Source organism: Hyla sarda, chromosome 2 (assembly GCF_029499605.1).
Source record: "Hyla sarda isolate aHylSar1 chromosome 2, aHylSar1.hap1, whole genome shotgun sequence".
NCBI lineage: Eukaryota > Metazoa > Chordata > Amphibia > Anura > Hylidae > Hyla > Hyla sarda.
In genome coordinates, this window is record NC_079190.1 from 346,243,964 (window position 1) to 346,268,115 (window position 24,152).

The 24,152-nt window shown below is 40.9% G+C and overlaps 1 protein-coding gene across 1 annotated transcript in view; it reads left to right on the forward strand.

Moving 5' to 3' along the window:
* The first annotated feature begins 1,941 nt into the window (after positions 1 to 1,941).
* The window catches only part of DPT (dermatopontin), a 67,790-nt gene continuing 45,579 nt past the window's right edge, over positions 1,942 to 24,152 (forward strand). The window contains exon 1 of the mRNA XM_056558205.1: positions 1,942 to 2,302. Coding sequence (XP_056414180.1) covers positions 2,007 to 2,302 — 296 coding nt within the window. The 5' untranslated portion in view covers positions 1,942 to 2,006. The remainder of the gene's footprint in view (positions 2,303 to 24,152) is intronic.

A 24,152-nucleotide genomic window follows, 5' to 3' on the forward strand; every position in this document is an offset into this window, starting at 1 on the left:
CAGTAGATTCCTCATACAGATCAATGTGGTTCCATAGAACCACACATTTACTATTAAAGACCTGGATTAAATGGCTTAAAGTCAGATCCTCTCATGGTTGAAATATTTGCAGGGAAAACTGGAGTAGTGGAAAGCTGAGGGATGAGTACAGATTTTATTTTGCACCCCATCCCATGCCTGTATATAATAAAAATAAAGACTGGAAACCCCCTTTAAATCTCTGCATTTGTTGACATTCCTGCTGTCTTGCATGTTACTTATTATAATGGACAAATAATTAAAGGTGCCTTCCAATTTAGCAAAGTTATTAAAATTAGATCACATACTTAATATAAAGGAGTATAAATGTGCAGTTTTTTTTTTTTTAAAGTAAAATAACTTCCATTACTGTACTGTTCTTCAAAAAGAGTATTTTCTCTCAGTAACATGGCCATGCTGTGCACTGGGTCACATCGCACACACTTTCCTACATGCTCAGAAGAGACTAACTCTAATACTTCCACCACTGAGACCAGAAAATGTTAGTTGAACTGAGCATGTGCGACCACCTTAGTGGATTCTATAAGATGGACGAAAACAAGAGCAACAGGTTATTAAAACAAAGCAGGCTAATTTCTTAAACTGTTCATTTCCAGAAATGCTCTATTAGTTGAAATATATTTAAAGGGGTTCTCTGGTGGAAAACATTTTTTTTTCCAAATCAACTAGTGCTAGAAAGTTAAACAGATTTATAAAGTACTTCTATAAAAAAAAATCTTAATATTCCAGTACTACATTTTTTTCTAATCAGCTGGTTCCAGAAATTACTTAAATTACAGTACTTCTATAAAAAAAAATCCTAATCCTTCCAGTACTTATCAACGACTGTATACTACAGAGGAAGTTGTGTAGTTCTCTCCAGTCTGACCACAGTGCTCTTTGCTGACACCTCTGTCCATTTCAGGAACTGTCCAGAGCAGGAGATGTTTGCTATGGGGATGTGCTCCTACTCTGGACAGTTCCTGACATGGACAGAGGTGTTAGCAGAGAGCACTGTGGTCTGACTGGAAATAACTACGAAACTTCCTCTGTAGTGTACAGCAGGTGATAAGTACTGGAAGGATTAGGATTTCTTAATAGAAGTATTGTAATTTAATAAAAGTAATTTCTGAAACCAGCTGATTTGACTTTTTTTTTTACCCCTTTAAGGGTGCATTCACACGTGTGTATTTTCTGCTGCAGATTTGCAGTAGCAGATTTTGCTTCCCATTGAAGTCAATGGGCAAAAAGATCTATAGTAGATCTGCAGTAAAAATATGCACATGTGAATGCACCCTAAGGGTACGTTCACACGAGCAAATTTTTGCAGCGGATTTCACTGCGGATCCGCTGGTGAAGGCCCGCTCTATGCTGGCTTTACATGTGCCTGCTCGTGGCGACAATACGCCGCTACAAGCAGACACACTGCAATGTGCGAGGCGCAGTATACTCACACATCGCGGAAGCTGTCAGCCTAGCTCAGAGCAGGGAGAGTGTCCGTGATGTGCAAGTACGCCGCGCACATAGCTGCAGGGTGTCTGCTCGTCGTGACATATTGCCGCTACCACCAGGCACATGTAAAGACAGCATAGAGCGGGGCCTTCACCAGCAGATCCGCAGCTAAATACGCTGCGAAAATCCACTCGTGTGAACGTACCCTAAAAAGACATGACATTTCAATATCAGTTAGGACAGATTTTTATTCTTGTAAACAAAACAAAAATGATGTCCGGTATCCTATAAAATCCCTTAAAATAGATGCTTGTAAATGATTTAACCGTTGAATTATCTTAATGTATAAACATACATTTCCACCTTAAGAATCTGACTTTCAATTACATTTCTCTTCCATTTTTTTTCCACTGTTAAACTATGACACACTGCACTTGGCTCGAGACACCGAACATCTGGAAACCAAATGTTCCTTGGGATAAAAAGAGCAAGATCACAGACTGAGTCCCATATTGTGTGCCAGGATCCCAGTCAACATGATGATGATACTGCTTGGGGTACTGCTCCAGTTGGTGGCGGCAACTTGGGCACAGTATGATTACTATTACTCCCAGCAGGACTACACAGATGGCGATCAGTGGGTTAACCTTTTTAGGCAAGGATTTAATTTCCAGTGCCCTCATGGACAGGTAGTGGTTGCCATAAGAAGCACATATGGCAAAAAGGATGGATCAGATAGAAGATGGAATTATGGGTGTATGCCAACCCCTCATGAACTTGGAGAACCTACTGAATGTTGGTGGGAAGATATAAACCGAGCCGGTCTGGAATGGTAAGAACTGATCATATCCTCGTTCTCTTCCCTTCTCCCTATGCACATAGGGTCCCTGTTTATTGCATTTAGGTGCAGATCTGATGTCAACTGGACATTTGCTTTCCATGTTTAACCTCTTATATTTTATTTAGTCATTAACTTTTATACACAAGAGAAATATTTACAATTTTAGTGTAAATAAGTGTTAGGATTGGAAAAACATATCTGCTTTCTTCCAAAACCAGCGCCATATCTATCCTCAGGTAGTGTGTAGTATTACAATTCTGTTCCCTTTATTGTAACTCAACTGCAATATCACACACAAACTGAGGACAAGAGTGGCGCTGTTTCTGGAAGAAAGCAACTCCTTTTTCTAATATAACCTTTCTGCATAACTCCTTTAAGCTACACTGTGTTGGGTTGAGGGTATGTGATTTTTACCCTGTCAGTGGTTCCTCTTTACTGTGTTTTGTATGTTTTTTTTCCCACCTATTAAAATATCAGGACAATATTATGCCAACTGGACACGATAATTTACACAAAGATAATAGAGGATTTTGAGGATCTTATTACGAGTAATACAATAATGATACAATGCATTTCCATTACATGGAGCTCTGTTATACAAGGGGCCCAGATCATTCCCAGGACATTTTAAAGGAGTACTCTGCTGGAAAACTTTTCTTTTTTAACCCCTTAAGGACACATGACGTTCTCATACGTCTCCATTTCCGAGTCCTTAAGGACACATGACGTATGAGAACGTCATGCGCTTTCCCGCCCCCCCCCCCCCCCCCCGCAGCCATCTGGAGGGGAGCCGGTGCCCGATGCCTGCTGAAATCTTTCAGCAGGCATCGTGGCATATCGCCCAGGGGGGTCATTATGTCCCCCCACGTCGGCGATGGCCGCAGATCGCTGTACAATTCAGCCCAGCGATCTGCGGTGGATTCCGGGTCAATCTGGTCTCCAATGACCCGGAATTACTGGCTGATCGGCGCCGTCTCTGACGGCCCCGAACAGCCATAGCCGGCAGGGGAGAGGTGGCACTGGGGCCACCTCACGATCGGCCTGATTCGTTGGCCGGTTTACTGGCCGACCAATCAGGGCACCCACTCCGTCCCTCTTCCGGAGGACGTGAGCGGGTGCAGGAGGTGGACCCCGGCAGCTGGGGACCCCGATCCCCGGCGTCCCTGTTGGGATCTGGGCCCCAGGAGCGGGGGCGGCGACGATGGACTGACCTGCAGCGGCGGCGTGGATCAGCAGTTGGAGGTGAGTTACAGCCTCCTGCTGTTGCTTAGCAACAGCTCCCAGCATGCAAAAAAGGCATCGTGGGAGCTGTAGTTATGCAACAGCAGGAGGCAGACCACCACAACTCCCAGCATTACCTTATGGGCATGCTGGGACTTATAGTTTTGCAACAGCTGGAGGCCCACTGGTTGTGAAACACAGAGTTTTTTTTTACTTCTATGGAAAAGTGTACCTTCAGCTGTTGTATAACTACAACTCCCAGCTTGCACAATCAGCTAAAGTGCATGCTTGGAGTTGTAGTGGTGCATCTGCTGGTTGCATAACTACAACTCCCAGCATGCCCGTTGGCTGTCGGTGACTGCTGAGAGTTGTAGTTTGCAACAGCTGAAGGCACACTGGTTGTGAAACACTTTTTTTTTTTTACTTAACCCAGTGTTTCACGACCGGTGTGCCTCCAGCTGTTGCAAACTACAACTCCCAGCATGCACCGTACATGCTGGGAGTTGTAGTTTTGCAACAGCTGGAGGCAGACTGGTTGTGAAACACTGAGTTAAGTAGCAAACCAGTGTGTCTCCAGCTGTTGCAGAACTACAATCCCCAGCATTCCCAGCCAAAGTAGTATGCCTCCAGCTGTTGCAAAACTACAACTCCCAGCATGCACTGATAGACCGTACAAAAAAATTTTTATTTTTTTTTTACATATGCGAAAGTCGTGAATCACCTGTGGGGTATTAAGGTTCACTTTACCCCTTGTTACGTTCCCCGAGGGGTCTAGTTTCCAAAATGGTATGACATGTGTTTTTTTTTTTGCTGTCCTGGCACCATAGGGGCTTCCTAAAGGTGACATGCCCCCCAAAAACCATTTGTCGCTCCTTCCCTTCTGAGCCCTCTACTGCGCCCACTGAACAATTTACATAGACATATGAGGTATGTGCTTACTCGAAAGAAATTGGGTTTCAAATACAAGTAAAAATTTTCTCCTTTTTACCCCTTGCAAAAATTCAAAAATTGGGTCTACAAGAACATGCGAGTGTAAAAAATTAAGATTTTTAATTTTCTCCTTCACTTTGCTGCTATTCCTGTGAAACACCTAAAGGGTTAAAACACTTACTGAATGTCATGTTGAATACTTTGGGGGGTGCAGTTTTTATAATGGGATCATTTGTGGGGTATTTCTAATATGAAGACCCTTCAAATCCACTTCAAAACTGAACTGGTCACTGAAAAATAGTGAGTTTGAAAATTTTGTGAAAAATTGGAAAATTGCTGCTGAACTTTGAAGCCCTCTGGTGTCTTCCAAAAGTAAAAACTCAAATTTTATGATGCAAACATAAAGAAGAGATATTGTTTTTGTGAAAAAAAATTTAATTTATTTTGAATATCCATTTTCCTTACAAGAAGAGAGCTTCAAAGTTAGAAAAATGCAAAATTTTAAATTTTTTCATCAAATTTTTGAATTTTTCACCAAGAAAGGATGCAAGTTACCACAAAAAATTACCACTATGTTAAAGTAGAATATGTCACGAAAAAACAATCTCGGAATCAGAATGATAAGTAAAAGCATTCCAGAGTTATTAATGTTTAAAGTGACAGTGGGCAGATGATCAAAAAACGCTCTGGTCCTAAGGTGTAAAATGGCTGGGTCCTAAAGGGGTTAAATCAACTGGGGCCAGAAAGTTAAACAAATTTGTAAATTACTTCTGTTAAAAAATATTAATCCTTCCAGCACTTATTAGCTGCTGAATATTTCAGAGGAAATTATTTTCTTTTTGGAACACAGAGCTCTCTGCTGACATCACAAGCACAGTGCTCTCTGCTGACACCTCTGTCCATTTTAAGAACTGTCCAAAGTAGAAGAAAATCCCCATAGCAAACATATGCTGCTCTGGACAGTTCCTAAAATGGACAGAGATGTCAGCAGAGAGCACTGTGGTCATGATATCAGCAGAGAGCTCTGTGTTCCAAAAATAAAAGAATTTTCTCTGTAGTATTCAGCAGCTAATAAGCACTGGAAGGTTTAAGATTTTTTAATAGAATTAATTGACATATCTGTTTAACTTATTGGCACCAGTTGATTTTCTTCAAAAAACTTTTCTGCCGGAGTACCACTTCATTTATAAAGGTCTGGAGTGTTTTTATTGCACAATACAATTAACATTTTCTTAAAGGGGTACTCCGCTGCTCAGCATTTGGAATTAACTGTTCCAAACGCTGGAGCCGGCGCTGGGAGCTCGTGATGTCACAGCCTGCCCCCTCAATGCAAGTCTATAGGAGGGGCATGACGGCTGCCATGCCCCTCCCATAGACTTGCATTGAGGGGGCGGGGTGTGATGTCATGAGGGGGTGGGGCTATTATGTCACAAGCTCCCGGCAGCGGCTCCAGCATTCAAAACAGTTTGTTCCACACGCTGTGCAGCAGAGTACCCCTTTAAGGATTGATCTAGCAAAACCGGGGCATTACATAACATTGCTTCTGAGGCGGATTAGAGAAATTCATGTCTTATAAGGTGATATGAATATAAATAGAATGTCTAATGTCTAGAACAGCTATACTATCTAGTTATACAGTGGTGTACATAGAAGAGAGGGGTCCCTATAGCAAATGTAAAATAAGACTTTTATTATGGTGGAGAAGGGCACACTGTTGTAAAAATATAGTTCATCTGAATAGGTAAGTCCTGCACAGGTTCTGCTCACCAATCACTAAGGGCGTAGGACCACCCTGCTATAGGCTCTCTCCAAGGGTCTCATAGTAGCCATATGACTACTACCGGAAAAAAAAAAAGTAAGTATTACATCTTTGGAGGGCACAAGGAGGCCATTATAATGTTGCGTGGAGTAAAAGGGGAACATTACTAAGGGTAGCACAGAAGGGGTATTACTACTTTAGAAAGCACCAAGGAGTCCGCAGTTGCTACAGGGTGTAAATGGGGGTATTATTACTATGTGGAGGCACAAAAAGGAGCAACTATTACTTTATGGAGAGCACAAATGCATTATTAGCACTGCATGGAGAATAAAGAAGGTACTATTTCTTTGTCACACAAATGGGGCATTATTTCTCTATAGTGGGCACTGAGAGGCAACTGGAGAGAACAGCAGTATTGGGAGTTTGTGTATAAGAGACAACCTGAATTATCACTGAGAGGGATGAACTATAACCTTGTAGGGGCCCCATTACTGTGTTGTGGGCATGGAGCGTGGAACTGGAGGTAGCAGTCAGATGTAATCTTTACCTGTGTGGATGGCTTGGGAACAACTCTTTGACACTTGGCACTAGAAAATATAAGCATTTTTCTATGTTACTGAAGCACAAATAGATATATAAAAGGGACTAGGTGTCTTTTTTGCCCTAACAGCTATCTAAGGCTAGTTACACTTTCGTAGGAACTCTGTTCATGAGGTGTAAATGGCCTGCTGCATGATGGACATAACTGGAGGGCAGGGACATCACTGTGTATTAAACCCTGTACACTGTGACATCACTGTGTGTATTAAACCCTGTACTGGACATTACTGTGTATTATATCTGTTCTGTGACATCACTGTGTATTATCCCTGTACTGTGACATCACTGTGTGTATTATCCCTGTACTGTGACATCACTGTGTATTATATCTGTTCTGTGACATCACTGTGTATTATCCCAGTACTGTGACATCACTGTGTATTATGTCTGTACGTACTGTGATATCACTGTGTATTATCCCTGTACTGTGACATCACTGTGTGTATTAAACCCTGTACTGTGACATCACTGTGTATTATGTCTGTACGTACTGTGATATCACTGTGTATTATCCCTGTACTGTGACATCACTGTGTGTATTATACCTGTACTGTGACATCACTGTATATTATATCTGTTCTGTGACATCACTGTGTATTATCCCTGTACTGTGACATCACTGTGTGTATTATCCCTGTACTGTGACATCATTGTGTATTATATCTGTTCTGTGACATCACTGTGTATTATATCTGTTCTGTGACATCACTGTGTATTATCCCTGTACTGTGACATCACTGTGTATAATATCTGTTCTGTGACATCACTGTGTATTATCCCTGTACTGTGACATCACTGTGTATTATATCTGTTCTGTGACATCACTGTGTATTATCCCTGTACTGTGACATCACTGTGTATTATATCTGTTCTGTGACATCACTGTGTATTATCCCTGTACTGTGACATCACTGTGTATTATCCCTATACTGTGGCATCACTGTGTATTATATCTGTACTGTGACATCACTGTGTATGATCCCTGTACTGTGACATCACTGTGTATTATATCTGTACTGTGACATCAGTGTGTATTATCCCTGTACTGTGACATCACTGTATTGTGACATCACTGTGTATTATGTCTGTACGTACTGTGACATCACTGTGTATTATCCCTGTACTGTGACATCACTGTGTATTATATCTCTTCTGTGACATCACTGTGTATTATCCCTGTACTGTGACATCACTGTGTATTATCCCTATACTGTGACATCACTGTGTATTATATCTGTACTGTTACATCACTGTGTATGATCCCTGTACTGTGACATCACTGTGTATTATATCTGTACTGTGACATCAGTGTGTATTATCCCTGTACTGTGACATCACTGTATTGTGACATCACTGTGTATTATGTCTGTACGTACTGTGACATCACTGTGTGTATTATGCCTCTACTGTGACATCACTGTGTATTATATCTGTACTGTGACATCACTGTGTATTATCCCTGTACTTTGACATTACTGTGTATTATCCCTGTACTGTGACATCACTGTGTATTATATCTGTACTGTGACATCACTGTGTATTATCCCTGTACTGTGACATCACTGTGTATTATCCCTGTACTGTGACATGACTGTGCATTATGTCTTTACTGTGACATCACTGTACTGTGACATCACTGTGTATTATATCTGTACTGTGACATCACTGTGCATTATCCCTGTACTGTGACATCCCTGTACTGTGACATCACTGTGTATTATATCTGTACTGTGACATCACTGTGTATTATATCTATTCTGTGACATCACTGTGTATTATCCCTGTACTGTGACATCACTGTGTATTATATCTGTACTGTGACATCACTGTACTGTGACATCACTGTGTATTATCCCTGTACTGTGACATGACTGTGTATTATATCTGTACTGTGACATCACTGTACTGTGACATCACTGTGTATTATATCTGTACTGTGACATCACTGTGTATTATCCCTGTACTGTGACATCACTGTACTGTGACATCACTGTGTATTATATCTGTACTGTGACATCACTGTGTATTATCCCTGTACTGTGACATCACTGTGTATATTATCCCTGTACTGTGACATCACTGTGTGTATTATCCCTGTACTGTGACATCAATGTGTATTATTTCTGTTCTGTGACATCACTGTGTATTATATCTGTTCTGTGACATCACTGTGTATTATCCCTGTACTGTGACATCACTGTGTATAATATCTGTTCTGTGACATCACTGTGTATTATCCCTGTACTGTGACATCACTGTGTATTATATCTGTTCTGTGACATCACTGTGTATTATTCCTGTACTGTGACATCACTGTGTATTATATCTGTTCTGTGACATCGCTGTGTATTATCCCTGTACTGTGACATCACTGTGTATTATCCCTATACTGTGACATCACTGTGTATTATATCTGTACTGTGAAATCACTGTGTATGATCCCTGTACTGTGACATCACTGTGTATTATATCTGTACTGTGACATCAGTGTGTATTATCCCTGTACTGTGACATCACTGTATTGTGACATCACTGTGTATTATGTCTGTACGTACTGTGACATCACTGTGTATTACCCCTTTACTGTGACATCACTGTGTATTATCCCTGTACTGTGACATCACTGTGTATTATATCTGTTCTGTGACATCACTGTGTATTATCCCTGTACTGTGACATCACTGTGTATTATCCCTATACTGTGACATCACTGTGTATTATATCTGTACTGTGACATCACTGTGTATGATCCCTGTACTGTGACATCACTGTGTATTATATCTGTACTGTGACATCAGTGTGTATTATCCCTGTACTGTGACATCACTGTATTGTGACATCACTGTGTATTATGTCTGTACGTACTGTGACATCACTGTGTGTATTATGCCTCTACTGTGACATCACTGTGTATTATATCTGTACTGTGACATCACTGTGTATTATCCCTGTACTTTGACATTACTGTGTATTATCCCTGTACTGTGACATCACTGTGTATATTATCCCTGTACTGTGACATCACTGTGTATTATCCCTGTACCGTGACATCACTGTCTATTAAACCCTGTACACTGTGACATCACTGTGTATTATATCTGTACTGTGACATCACTGTGTATTATCCCTGTACTGTGACATCACTGTGTATATTATCCCTGTACTGTGACATCACTGTGTATTATCCCTGTACTGTGACATCACTGTGTATTATCCCTGTACTGTGACATCACTGTGTATTATCCCTGTACTGTGACATCACTGTGTGTATTATCCCTGTACTGTGACATTACTGTGTATTATTCCTGTACTGTGACATCACTGTGTATTATCCCTGTACTGTGACATCCCTGTGTATTATCCCTGTACTGTGACATCACTGTGTGTATTATCCCTGTACTGTAACATCACTGTGTATTATCCCTGTACTGTGACATCACTGTGTATTATCCCTGTACTGTGACATTGCTGTGTGTATTATCCCTGTACTGTGACATCCCTGTGTATTATATCTGTACTGTGACATCACTGTGTATTATCCCTGTACTGTGACATCCCTGTGTATTATCCCTGTACTGTGACATCACTGTGTGTATTATCCCTGTACTGTGACATCAAAGTTAATGTCTCAGAAATACATGTGACTAAAATGATTGTCTCTCTGCCTCTATTCTGCCACTTTAAAATCAGTGATTGGCATCAGTGACCCCTGTGCTGACAGTGTAGGTTATAGGGGTACTCCGTTAGCAACATTTTTTTTCTAATCAACTGGTGGCAGAACGTTAAACAGGTTTGTAAATTACTTCTATTTTAAAATCTTAATCCTTCCAGTACTTATCAGCTGCTGAATACTCCAGAAGAAGTTGTATTGTTCTTTATTGTCTGACCACAGTGCTCTCTGTTGACACCTCTGTCCATGTCAGGAACTGTCCATAGCAGGATAGGTTTGCTATGGGGATTTGCTCCTGCAACTGGACAGTTCCTGACATGGGCAGAGGTTTCAATAGTGAGCACTGTGGTCAGACAGAAAAGAACAATAAAACTTCCTCTGTAACATACAGCATCTGAAAAGTACTGGAAGGATTAAGATTTTTTTAATAGAAGTAATTTACAAATCTGTTTACATTTTTGGCACCAGTTAATTAAAAAAAAAAAATTTCCCACTGGAGTACCCCTTTAAAATTGTATGTCTATATATGTCTAAATATCCCACTTGGTGATTCACAGAACCTGAGTGGTTCATGTTTTATGAGTACTATGTATGGTATTGCTCAGATCCACTGCAAATACACAACAATTACAGTTTTTACATGTGATACCAAAAGCAAACATTCCAACAGGAGCAGTTCTAGGAAACATGAACATCTCTACCAGCCTATCCACTGTGGACTCATTTAGTTACTTGGACAGAAATGTTTGTTTATAGACAATGGCCCTCATTTACTAAGAGTGTGGGGTTTATCTTTGAGTGTTGCTTCATTTACTCTGTGTATTTTTCTCCCTGATTTACTAATGTGTCGCACGGGGGGGAAAAATTGTGTCGCACGGGGAAAAAAAATTGTGTTGCAGGGTAATTTGTATATATGCCCCCCACACAGCGCTATCACATGCCCCCAGCAGCACATGTGTATATATATATATATATATATCCCCCCCGCATAGCGCTATTATATACCCCCCGCAACGCATGTGTACATATATATATATCCCCCCGCATAGCGCTATTATATGCCCCCCGCAACGCATGTGTACATATATATATATCCCCCCGCATAGCGCTATTATATGCCCCCAATATACAAAGAAAGGAGGAATGGCACTCACCGCTTACTGTAATTTCTTTCTTTTATTCTCCATAAAGTGCAGGTGCTTTAAAAAGGCATTTCACCCAGCCGGGTGTGGACGCCAGTGCGCGTGCTACAGGTAACAATTGTTTCGCTCTGGCTTGAGCTTCAACAGACCTTCCCTTTCCCATGCTCCTTCATTCCTTATAACACGTCATGAAGGATCCACGGGGCGGGGATTACAAGCACAATAGGTTTAAAAAACAGTGTAAAGTGCAAAAAACACATACATTTAAAACCAAAAACTAAATAACTACAAAAATAATCCTAAGTCAATCCTGTCATTTAATCCTCCTAACTCTTGTGCACCAGTTTTCAAAATCCACTTTGCTTCGATCTCGCGGAGGATTTTTTCATTATCTTTACCTTGAGTACAAATTAACCTTTTAATGCCCATAAATTTCAGGACGCTTGCATCTCCATTGTGTGCCGAATTAATATGTTCTATTAATCTTGGGGAACCTTTTCCTGATTTTATTGACCAGGTGTGTTCCCGAAAACGTGTATTTAGTGCACGAATAGTGCTTCCTATATAAAATCTCCCGCAGGTGCAAATTAATGCATACACTGCAAAGGAAGTTTTACAACAAATGAATTCGGTAATATTTTTTGTTTGGCCACCAATGGAGATGCATTTTCCTGGTTGGAAATATGCGCACCAATTGCATCGTCCACACCTATGATTCCCGACTACTGCGTTTTTTTCTAACCATGTTTTGTTACTTTCCTTTTCTTTATATTTGCTACGTACTAATTCATCTTTTAGATTTTTTGTACGTTTAAAAGTAACTATTGGTTTATTTTTTCTAACATTCCCCATAAGCGGGTCTCTCTCAATTAAATGCCAATTAGAAAAAATAGCACTTTTTATTATTTCTGCTACTGGGCTATATTTAAAGGAGAAACAGAACCTGTCATTTTCGGGATTTTTAATTTTTCGTTTATTAGTTTTTTTATGGAGTAGAGTTTTTCTATCTAATTTTCTAGCTCTAATTAATGCTTCAGTTAACACGGTCTGAGGGTATCCCCTTAACAAAAAGCGCTTCGTTAGGGTCTCGGCTTGTTGCTCAAATGTTTCATCCGAGCTGTTAATCCTCCTTAATCGTAAATATTGGCTATATGGGATTGCGTTCCTGGTATGGGATGGGTGATAGCTCTGGTAATGTAAATACGAATTTGACGCTGTTTCCTTTCTATAACCTTCTGTTTCCAGAATACCATTTTTTGCTATCACACGTACATCCAGGAACTCCAATTCCTCTTTACTCCATTTACATGTGAAGAACATGTTCATGTCATTGTTATTTAACAAGGACATGAACCCTTTGAAATCCTCCACAGACCCGTTCCAAAGTAGGAAAACATCATCTACAAAACGAAAATAACAACGTATAAATTTAAGAAATGGGTTTCTCAAACAAAAAACATATTTTTCCTCAAAATAGGCAAGAAAAAGGTTAGCCAGGGTACATGCTACCGGGGTCCCCATCGCGGTCCCCCGGTTTTGGCTGTACCACTGGCTACCAAACTTAAATACATTATTACCCAAAATAAATGAAAGAGATTCTCCGACAAATTTAATATAGGCTTCACTTTTTCCTGCTTTTCCCAAGATTTCCTCAATGCACTGGACGGCCAACCCCTGGGGGATCCTGGTATAAAGACTCTCCACGTCTATGGATACTATTAGGAAATCATCCTGCCAGGGGATGCCATCCAGAGCAGTGAGGAAATCATTGGTGTCTTTTACGAGGGAGGGAACATTCTGTAATAAAGGTCTAAGTAACCAATCCATATATTTCGATAGAGACTCCGTTAGAGACCCCACCCCGGAGACAATCGGTCTCCCGGGTGGGGTCTCCAGTGTTTTATGTATTTTCGGCAAAAAATACCAATTGGCCTCTTTTGGTGTTTCGGGAAATAACCGTTTTGCCAAATTCTCTGAGAGAATTCCCATTTCTACCTGTTTTCGTAAGAAAGACTGTAATTTAGATGTCAGTATTTTCATGGGATTTTTTTCTAATTTTGTATAGGTGATCGGATCATTTAATTGGCGCAATGCCTCTTTTTCATAATAATCTCTAGATAATATCACTGCGTTACCCCCCTTATCTGCCTTCTTTATAATAATTTCGTCATGATTCTTTAGCCATTTCAAGGCATCTAATTCTTCTTTGGCAAGATTAGGGGGGACGCGGGGATAAATTAGAGCTCGTACTTCAGCTAATACTTTTTGTTGGAAAATATCAATGTTCCCTCCAGGAGTCAACTGGGGTGAGAACCTTGACTTATTTCCACCTCTAAATTCTGCAATCTCAATAGTGTCGATCTCTTCTTTATCTAGAATATTTGATTCTTCACCCATTAAATCTAGAAGTGCTCTAAGACCTTCCTTTTCTGTATCATTTATCTCTCCCATGATACTAAAGCCCAAAGGGCCTATCACAGTTGGTACCTCTCCCTCACTCCTTTTTTCCTCTTTTTCTACTTTATTTTTATCTGAAAAAAATCTCTTTAAGTTTAATTTTCGTATACTTCGGAACAGGTCAATTTCGAAATCTTCAAAATCAAATTTTTCTGTCAAACAAAAATTTAAGCCTTTTTTAAGTAGCGATTCAACTCCGGATTTCAATGCAATACCAGACAGATTTATTACGCTTGCAGCGTCCCTTGAGGTAGAATCAGAGTTCTTGTCCATAAGTCCGGGACTCAGATCTCCATATTCTAATCCTGCTGCCAAGAGACCCACTTCCTTTTGTGTTTCAAGGAGCTTTTTCTTTTTCCTTCCTCCTCTCCGTATCCTTCTTTTTTCTTTTGTATATTTTTCTCTGCTTCCCCGTTTTTTGATGGACCTTGGGGTTTATTCACATTATCTTCTCTCTGTATCCTTTTATTTTCCAAATCTTCTGAACTACTCGAGTCAGATTCGGTAGTCCAGGTGTCAGAGAATTTTTTATTTTTATTTTTATTTCCTTTCTTTTTGTAGAAATTTCTACCTCCTTTTTTTACATTTTCATTTCTTTTTTGAAAAATATTGCCACTTTCGTAATCTTCACGATCGCGCAAAAATTTATCCCTTTTTGTATCCTTTAATATCTTTTGTAGATTTATTAATCTTTTTTCCAATTTTTTCATAAAATCGTTATAGGTTTGTTCAGACACACGTTTCTTGAGTTCCAACTTGGCTGCTTTTAATTCAGCTGTTACTCGATTGTATTCTTCAGTGTTTCTTTCTAACACTAGATTTAATATGCCAAGGGAATAAGATTTATGCAGTTCTGTCCATTTCAACATAAAAGTGGGATCATTTGCAAGTTGGGACGCTTCCTTATAACCTCTAAGTCCTCTTGGGACCCTTTCGCAATCCTGATATGATTCCAGGGAATTTATAGTCCAAAAGAGGCGCGTCTCTTTTTCTGCAAGGTTTGAGATTTTATACTCAAGTGTTTTGGTGCTCATGAAGTCTCCGGGGTGGGGTCTCTAACGGAGTCTCTATCGAAATATATGGATTGGTTACTTAGACCTTTATTACAGAATGTTCCCTCCCTCGTAAAAGACACCAATGATTTCCTCACTGCTCTGGATGGCATCCTCTGGCAGGATGATTTCCTAATAGTATCCATAGACGTGGAGAGTCTTTATACCAGGATCCCCCAGGGGTTGGCCGTCCAGTGCATTGAGGAAATCTTGGGAAAAGCAGGAAAAAGTGAAGCCTATATTAAATTTGTCGGAGAATCTCTTTCATTTATTTTGGGTAATAATGTATTTAAGTTTGGTAGCCAGTGGTACAGCCAAAACCGGGGGACCGCGATGGGGACCCCGGTAGCATGTACCCTGGCTAACCTTTTTCTTGCCTATTTTGAGGAAAAATATGTTTTTTGTTTGAGAAACCCATTTCTTAAATTTATACGTTGTTATTTTCGTTTTGTAGATGATGTTTTCCTACTTTGGAACGGGTCTGTGGAGGATTTCAAAGGGTTCATGTCCTTGTTAAATAACAATGACATGAACATGTTCTTCACATGTAAATGGAGTAAAGAGGAATTGGAGTTCCTGGATGTACGTGTGATAGCAAAAAATGGTATTCTGGAAACAGAAGGTTATAGAAAGGAAACAGCGTCAAATTCGTATTTACATTACCAGAGCTATCACCCATCCCATACCAGGAACGCAATCCCATATAGCCAATATTTACGATTAAGGAGGATTAACAGCTCGGATGAAACATTTGAGCAACAAGCCGAGACCCTAACGAAGCGCTTTTTGTTAAGGGGATACCCTCAGACCGTGTTAACTGAAGCATTAATTAGAGCTAGAAAATTAGATAGAAAAACTCTACTCCATAAAAAAACTAATAAACGAAAAATTAAAAATCCCGAAAATGACAGGTTCTGTTTCTCCTTTAAATATAGCCCAGTAGCAGAAATAATAAAAAGTGCTATTTTTTCTAATTGGCATTTAATTGAGAGAGACCCGCTTATGGGGAATGTTAGAAAAAATAAACCAATAGTTACTTTTAAACGTACAAAAAATCTAAAAGATGAATTAGTACGTAGCAAATATAAAGAAAAGGAAAGTAACAAAACATGGTTAGAAAAAAACGCAGTAGTCGGGAATCATAGGTGTGGACGATGCAATTGGTGCGCATATTTCCAACCAGGAAAATGCATCTCCATTGGTGGCCAAACAAAAAATATTACCGAATTCATTTGTTGTAAAACTTCCTTTGCAGTGTATGCATTAATTTGCACCTGCGGGAGATTTTATATAGGAAGCACTATTCGTGCACTAAATACACGTTTTCGGGAACACACCTGGTCAATAAAATCAGGAAAAGGTTCCCCAAGATTAATAGAACATATTAATTCGGCACACAATGGAGATGCAAGCGTCCTGAAATTTATGGGCATTAAAAGGTTAATTTGTACTAAAGGTAAAGATAATGAAAAAATCCTCCGCGAGATCGAAGCAAAGTGGATTTTGAAAACTGGTGCACAAGAGTTAGGAGGATTAAATGACAGGATTGATTTAGGATTATTTTTGTAGTTATTTAGTTTTTGGTTTTAAATGTATGTGTTTTTTGCACTTTACACTGTTTTTTAAACCTATTGTGCTTGTAATCCCCGCCCCGTGGATCCTTCATGACGTGTTATAAGGAATGAAGGAGCATGGGAAAGGGAAGGTCTGTTGAAGCTCAAGCCAGAGCGAAACAATTGTTACCTGTAGCACGCGCACTGGCGTCCACACCCGGCTGGGTGAAATGCCTTTTTAAAGCACCTGCACTTTATGGAGAATAAAAGAAAGAAATTACAGTAAGCGGTGAGTGCCATTCCTCCTTTCTTTGTATATTGGGATTCTGGATACTCTTCATTTTCATAAGGAATTGAGCACCACTAACTGTTATGGGACTGACCTGGTTCACATAGGAGTCACGGGAAGCTTGGCAGTGCCGGCCAGCTTTTTCTAATCTAAGTTGTGATTATCAGCTATTATATGCCCCCCGCAACGCATGTGTACATATATATATCCTCCCCGCATAGCGCTATTATATACCCCCCGCAGCGCATGTGACATATATATATATGTATATATCCCCCCCGCATAGCACTATTATATACCCCCCGCAGCGCATGTGACATATATATATATATATGCCCCCCGCATAGCTCTATTATATACCCCCCGCAGCGCATGTGTACATATATATATATCCCCCCCGCATAGCGCTATTATATACCCCCCCGCAGCGCATGTGACATATATATATCCCCCCGGCATAGCGCTATTATATACCCCCCGCAGCGCATGTGTACATATATATATATCCCCCCCGCATAGCGCTATTATATACCCCTCGCAGCGCATGTGACATATATATATATATGCCCCCCGCATAGCTCTATTATATACCCCCCGCAGCGCATGTGTACATATATATATCCCCCCCGCATAGCGCTATCATATACCCCCCCGCAGCGCATGTGACATATATATATCCCCCCGACATAGCGCTATTATATACCCCCCGCAGCGCATGTGTACATATATATATATATCCCCCCGCATAGGGCTATTATATACCCCCCGCAGCGCATGTGTACATATATATCCCCCCCGCATAGCGCTATTATATACCCCCTGCAGCGCATGTAGATATATATTATATATGCCCCGCACAGCGCTATTATATACATATGCCTCTGAAGCCTATGGCATATGTATATAGAAGCGAAGTGGGGACCAGACATATAGCGTTATCTGGTCCCCACTTCGCTACAATACATAATCCTCAGCAAACACCACAGCTGCCCCATCGCCTTTCCCAACCCGGGTGTTATAATTACCTGTTGCCAAGGTCCGCGATCATTCTGGCTTCTGCGCTGTTGCTGTGCGCTGTCACTGTGCGCACTGACAAGTGACGTCCCCAACGCACGTCGTGACGTCACCGTCAGTGCGCACAGTGACAGCGCACAGCAACAGCGCCGAAGCCAGAATGATCGAGGACCTTGGCAACAGGTAATTATAACACCCGGGTTGGGGAATGCGATGGGGCAGCTGTGGTGTTTGCTGAGGATTATGTATTGTAGCGAAGTGGGGACCAGATAACGATATACCGTATGTCTGGTCCCCACTTCGCTTCTATATACATATGCCTCTGAAGCGCTATCATTGACAAGCTGCGGACCTCCAAATGTTGCAAAACTACAACTCCCAGAATGCCCGGACAGCCAACGGCTGTCCGTGCATGCTGGGAGTTGTAGTTTTGCAACATCTGGCGGTCCGCAAGTTGGAGACCACTGCATTAGTCATTATTAGCGCTTCAGAGGCATACGTATATAGATGCGCTGTGCGGGGCATATATAATATATATCTACATGCGCTGCGGGGGGTATATAATAGCGCTATGCGGGGGGGATATATATATGTACACATGCGCTGCGGGGGGTATATAACAGCGCTATGCGGGGGGATATATATATATCTACACATGCGCTGCGGGGGGTATATAATAGCGTTATGCGGGGGGTATATATATATGTGTACAATTCCGCTGCGGGGGGGTATATAATAGCGATGTGCGGGGGGTATATATATATATATGTGTGTACACATGCGCTGCGGGGGGGTATATAATAGCGATGTGCGGGGGGTATATATATATGTGTGTACACATGCGCTGCGGGGGTATATAATAGCGCTGTGCGACATATACATAGAATGACATATACATTCCCCCCCAGCGATTCTATATATCTTTCCCCACCGCAGCTCGCAGGGATCCCTGATTGGCTCCTCAGTACCGGCCATTCAGGGATCCCAGCGGGGAATTTGAAAATGAAAGTAAAATACTTCGCTGGGGAGCGGAACATGCCGCCCGCTCCCCTGCTTAATAACTTTTGATCGGATTGGGTCTCAGAAGTGAGACCCGATGCGATCAACCCCTTAGCCCCTGTACTACTACCCCCAACATGGAACAGACCTTGTTCCATGATGGGGGTAGGATTCACTTGGTTTTCAGTAATTTCTGAGCTGTTGGGTTTTAGTGAAGAGAAATTCACAGGTTTTCCTGTGAGTTTATCATCATACTCCGAGTGTTTTTTCTTTTTTGTCGGGTACACGCCCCTTTTTGTGATAACCACGCCCATTTTGACGGGTTTAAAAAACACTCAGAGTGATGATATATTTTGTCGGGTTGTGCGACCAAATTTGTGTCGTATGGGCTATGTGACACAAATTTGGTCGCACAACCTGACAAAAAAAGTCGGGTTGACATTAGTAAATGAGGGCTAATGGGTGTTTATGGTGAATTCTAAATGTGTGAATAAATAGGTTATGCACAATATCTAAGTGAATGGATATATTTTTCTTAAAGGAGTACTCCAGGACCATAAAACTTATCACCAATCCAAAGTTTGAGATCACGGTGGTTCGACCGCTGGGACCCCCCGTAGTCCCCCGGCAGTCCTCAGGAAGAGAGGGTGTCTACTCCAGCACAAATTTACTGCACTGGAGTACTCCTTTAAGTGATAAAGCTAAATACAAAGCTAAAAAAATGTAGCTAATAGTTACAAAGAAGAAACAAATATCTAAAACTATATCCCCCCCCCCCCCCCCACCACCACCACCACACACCTTACTCATTGCCAGTTCACAGGTGAGCATGTCAGGACAAAGAATGGGGCTTCGGGTTGATGTGTACCAAGTACCATAACAGGGAAACTATTAAAAGTAACAAAGAAACTAAATGAGATCAACTTGTTGGGAAATAAAGTTAATTTAATTTAAAGTGAAAAACAGAATTAACCCTTATAAACACAACAAGGTATAATTATTATAAATGGGACAAAAACCAAGACCTTTAGAGACCAATTCCATTGTTGCTTTTATTTTCTCACTGAAAAATAAAAGCGTCAGTCTGAATGGTTTGTCATGTTTCCAGGATAACATGTGAATAAGTGCACTCCATATAAATAGTCTGCACAAGGGCCACACTCACCATGACTTAAAGGGGTACTCCGGTGAAAACCTTTTTTCTTTTAAATCAACTGGTGCCAGAAAGTTAAACATATTCGTAAATTACTTCTATTAAAAAATCTTGATCCTTCCAGTACTTATTTGCTGCTGAATGCTACAGAGGAAATTCCTTTCTTTTTGGAACACTGATGACATTACGAGCACAGTACTCTCTGCTGACATCTCTGTCCATTTTAGCAAACGTGCATAGCAGATGTATGCTAAGGGCAGCATGGTGGCTCAGTGGTTAGCATTGCTGCCTTGCAGTCCTGGGGCCTTGGGTTCAAATCCCACTAAGGACAACAATAAATAAAGAGTTATTATTATTATAATAACGTCAGCAGAGAGAACTGTGCTCGTGATGTCATCAGTGAGCATTCCAAAAAGAAAAGAATTTCCTCTGTAGTATTCAGCAGCTAATAAGTACAGGAAGGATTAAGATTTTTTAATAAAAGTAATTTACAAATCTGTTTAACTTTCTGGCACCAGTTCATTTAAAAGAAAAAAGGTTTTCACCGGAGTACCCCTTTAAAGGGATATATATAGAGAGAGCACTGTGGTCATACAGAAAATAAATTCTGTCGAGCATACAGCAGCTGATAAGTACTAGAAGGATTGAGATTTTTTTAATATGTTTAACTTTACAAATCTGTTTAACTTTCTGGCACCAGTTGATTTTAATTTTTAAAAACTTTTTTTTTTTTTTTACCAGAGTACCCCTTTAACCCCTTAACGATGCAGGACGTATATTTACGTCCTTGCCGTCTCCCGCGATATGAAGCGGGGTCGCGCTGCGACCCCGCATCACATCGCGTCGGTCCCGGCACTCATCAACGGCCGGGACCCGTGGCTAATACCACACATCGCCGATTGCGGCAATGTGCGGTATTAACCCTTTAGAAGCGGCGGTCAAAGTTGACCGGCGCTTCTAAAGTGAAAGTGAAACTATCCCGGCTAGTCAGTCGGGCTGTTCGGGACTGCCACGGTGAAATCGCGGCGTCCCGAACAGCTTACAGGACATCGGGAGGGCCCTTACCTGCCTCCTCGGTGTCCGATCGACGAATGACTATTCCGTGCCTGAGATCCAGGCAGGAGCAGTCAAGCGCCGATAACACTGATCACAGGAGTGTTAATACACGCCAGTGATCAGCATGAGATCAGTGTGTGCAGTGTTATAGGTCTATATGGGACCTATTACACTGCAAAAATAAAGTTAAAAAAAAGTGTTAATAAAGGTCATTTAACCCCTTCCCTAATAAAAGTTTGAATCACCCCCCTTTTCCCATAAAAAAAATTAAACAGTGTAAATAAATAAGAAAATAAACATATGTGGTATCGCCGCACGCGTAAATGTCCGAACTATAAAAATATCATTAATTAAACCGCACGGTCAATGGCGTACGTGCAAAAAAATTCGTAATGGTGTAAGTCCAAAAAAGCGTATTTTGGTCACTTTTTATACCATTAAAAAATGAATAAAAAGTGATCAAAAAGTCCGATCAAAACAAAAAATCATACCGATAAAATCTTCAGATCACGGCGCAAAAAATGAGCCCTCATACCGCCCTGTATGTGGAAAAATAAAAAAGTTATAGGGGTCAGAAGATGATAATTTTAAACGTATACATTTTCCTGCATGTAGTTATGATTTTTTCCAGAAGTATGACAAAATCAAACCTATATAAGTAGGGTATCATTTTAATCGTATGGACCTACAGAATAAAGATAAGGTGTCATTTTTACCGAAATATGCACTGCGTAGAAACAGAAGCCCCCAAAAGTTACAAAATGGTGTTTTTTCTTCGATTTTGTCGCACCATGATTTTTTTTTCCGTTTTGCCGTGAATTTTTGGGTAAAATGACTATTGTCACTGCAAAGTAGAATTGGCGACGCAAAAAATAAGCCATCATATGGATTTTTAGGTGGGAAATTGAAAGGGTTATGATTTTTAAAAGGTAGGGAGGAAAAAACGAGTCCTTAAGGGGTTAAAGAAAGCTAAGTATATATTGAACAGGCTGCTAATGTCCATGAGCTCTGTGCCACTTTACACTATTTGCTCTTTTCTTGTTTTTATATACATTTGTGACTTATCTTGTTTCTCTTTCCTCCCATTCAGGGTAATAGGAACATAATTTGCTTCTTCAGTTTTGTTATAGAAATTATTTCTCTGGCTTTTGCGGCTAATGGTGTTTACAGAAATAACAAGGTTTTTACACAGGCATCGCATTGAGTCACTGGAGAAAATTTTATGTATAACAAATTATGTATTTTGAATGTTGAAGACTTATCCCTCTTCCACTTACGCTGTTAAACATAATTTATGGATGACAATCCAGTTATACATTACTATTTTCCCCACAACATTTATGAGTCTTCTGCTTATACAAATCATTGTAACTGCAGCTATTGGTTAAAGGGTACCTCTCATCAAATAAACTTTTGATATATTGTAGATTAACGAATCTTGAATAACTTTCCAATAGCATGTTAATGAAAAATATGCTTCTTTCTATTGTATTTTTCCCGATCAGTCCTGTCAGCAAGCATTTCTGACTCATGCTGGAGTCCTAAACACTCAGAGCTGCCAGCCTGCTTTGTTCAAAGCCAAACAGGCTGTGAACAAAGCAGGCTGGCAGCTCTGAGTGTTCTCCTTTGTGAACAAAGCAGACTGGCAGCTCGTAGTGTTTAGGACTCCAGCATGAGTCTGAAATGCTTGCTGCCAGGACTGGCAGGGAGACCCCTAGTGGTCATTTCTTCAAAGTGGAAAATTAAATAGAAAGAAGCATATTTTTTAATAACATGCAATTGTAAAGTTATTCTGCATACATTAATCTATAATATATCAAAAGTTTTTGTGACGAAAGGTACCCTTTAATACACAAGGATTTGTTACATTATTATTATTATTCTGTTGTATTTTCCAATAATGTCAGATTATTTGTAATTTCATGGCTCTAGATTCTTTATAGAGATAAGGCGCTGTGTTCCAGATACGCTTTATGCCTTGATACAATGTTGCCGTCTTCCTTTTCCTTCACTGTTTTGTATTCTAGCTGCTGAGGGGATGTAGAGGAAGATTACAAGGTTGTGATGGGAACTACAAGTACTCACAGGAGCATGCATTGCCAAACATATCAAATCTGCAATTCTCTCTGTAGATCAGCAGGCATTCCACTGTGATTTAAAGGCCTAGCAACCTCGAAAATATTTTCAGTTCCATTGCATGTGCTTAGATCTGTCATTTCAAATGATGTCAACAAAAGGGGTTATCTTACCCAAAAGACAACCCCACTGATTAGCTGTTTGGAGGGGCTGTGGTGCTCATGCAAAAACTGCTGCCTATTTATTGCTTATATATCGGCTTGTACTAGCAATCGCCAAACTATTAGTAGCAATGGTACAAGGTTCTCATATACAGTGATCCCTCAACATACGATGGTAATCCGTTCCAAATGGACCATCGTTTGTTGAAACCATCGTTTGTTGAGGGATCTGTGCAATGTAAAGTATAGGACAGTGGTCTACAACCTGCGAACCTCACGGCTGTCCGGGCATGCTGGGAGTTGTAGTTTTGCAACATCTGGAGGTCCGCGGGTTGAAGACCACTGGTATAGGAAGTTGTACTCACCTGTCCCCGCCGCTCCGGACCGTCACCGCTCGTCACTGCTGCCCTGGCTGTCGCCTTCCATCGCTGTCGCCGCGTCCCTCGGTGTCCCCGATGCTCCGGCAAGGCCTCTGCTTCCCCGGCATCCTCACTCTTCGTCGCCGCCGTCACATCGGTACGCACGCCGCTCCTATTGGATGACATGACAGCGTGCGCAGCGACGTGATGATGACGATGGAGAGCGCAGACCATGCAGGGGATCCCGATGAGGACGCACTGGTGCCCCGAGGACAGGTAAGTGATCGTCAGCGGACCACACGGGGCACCGTAAACGGCTATCCAGTGGCAGCTAAAGCAGTCCCCGACAT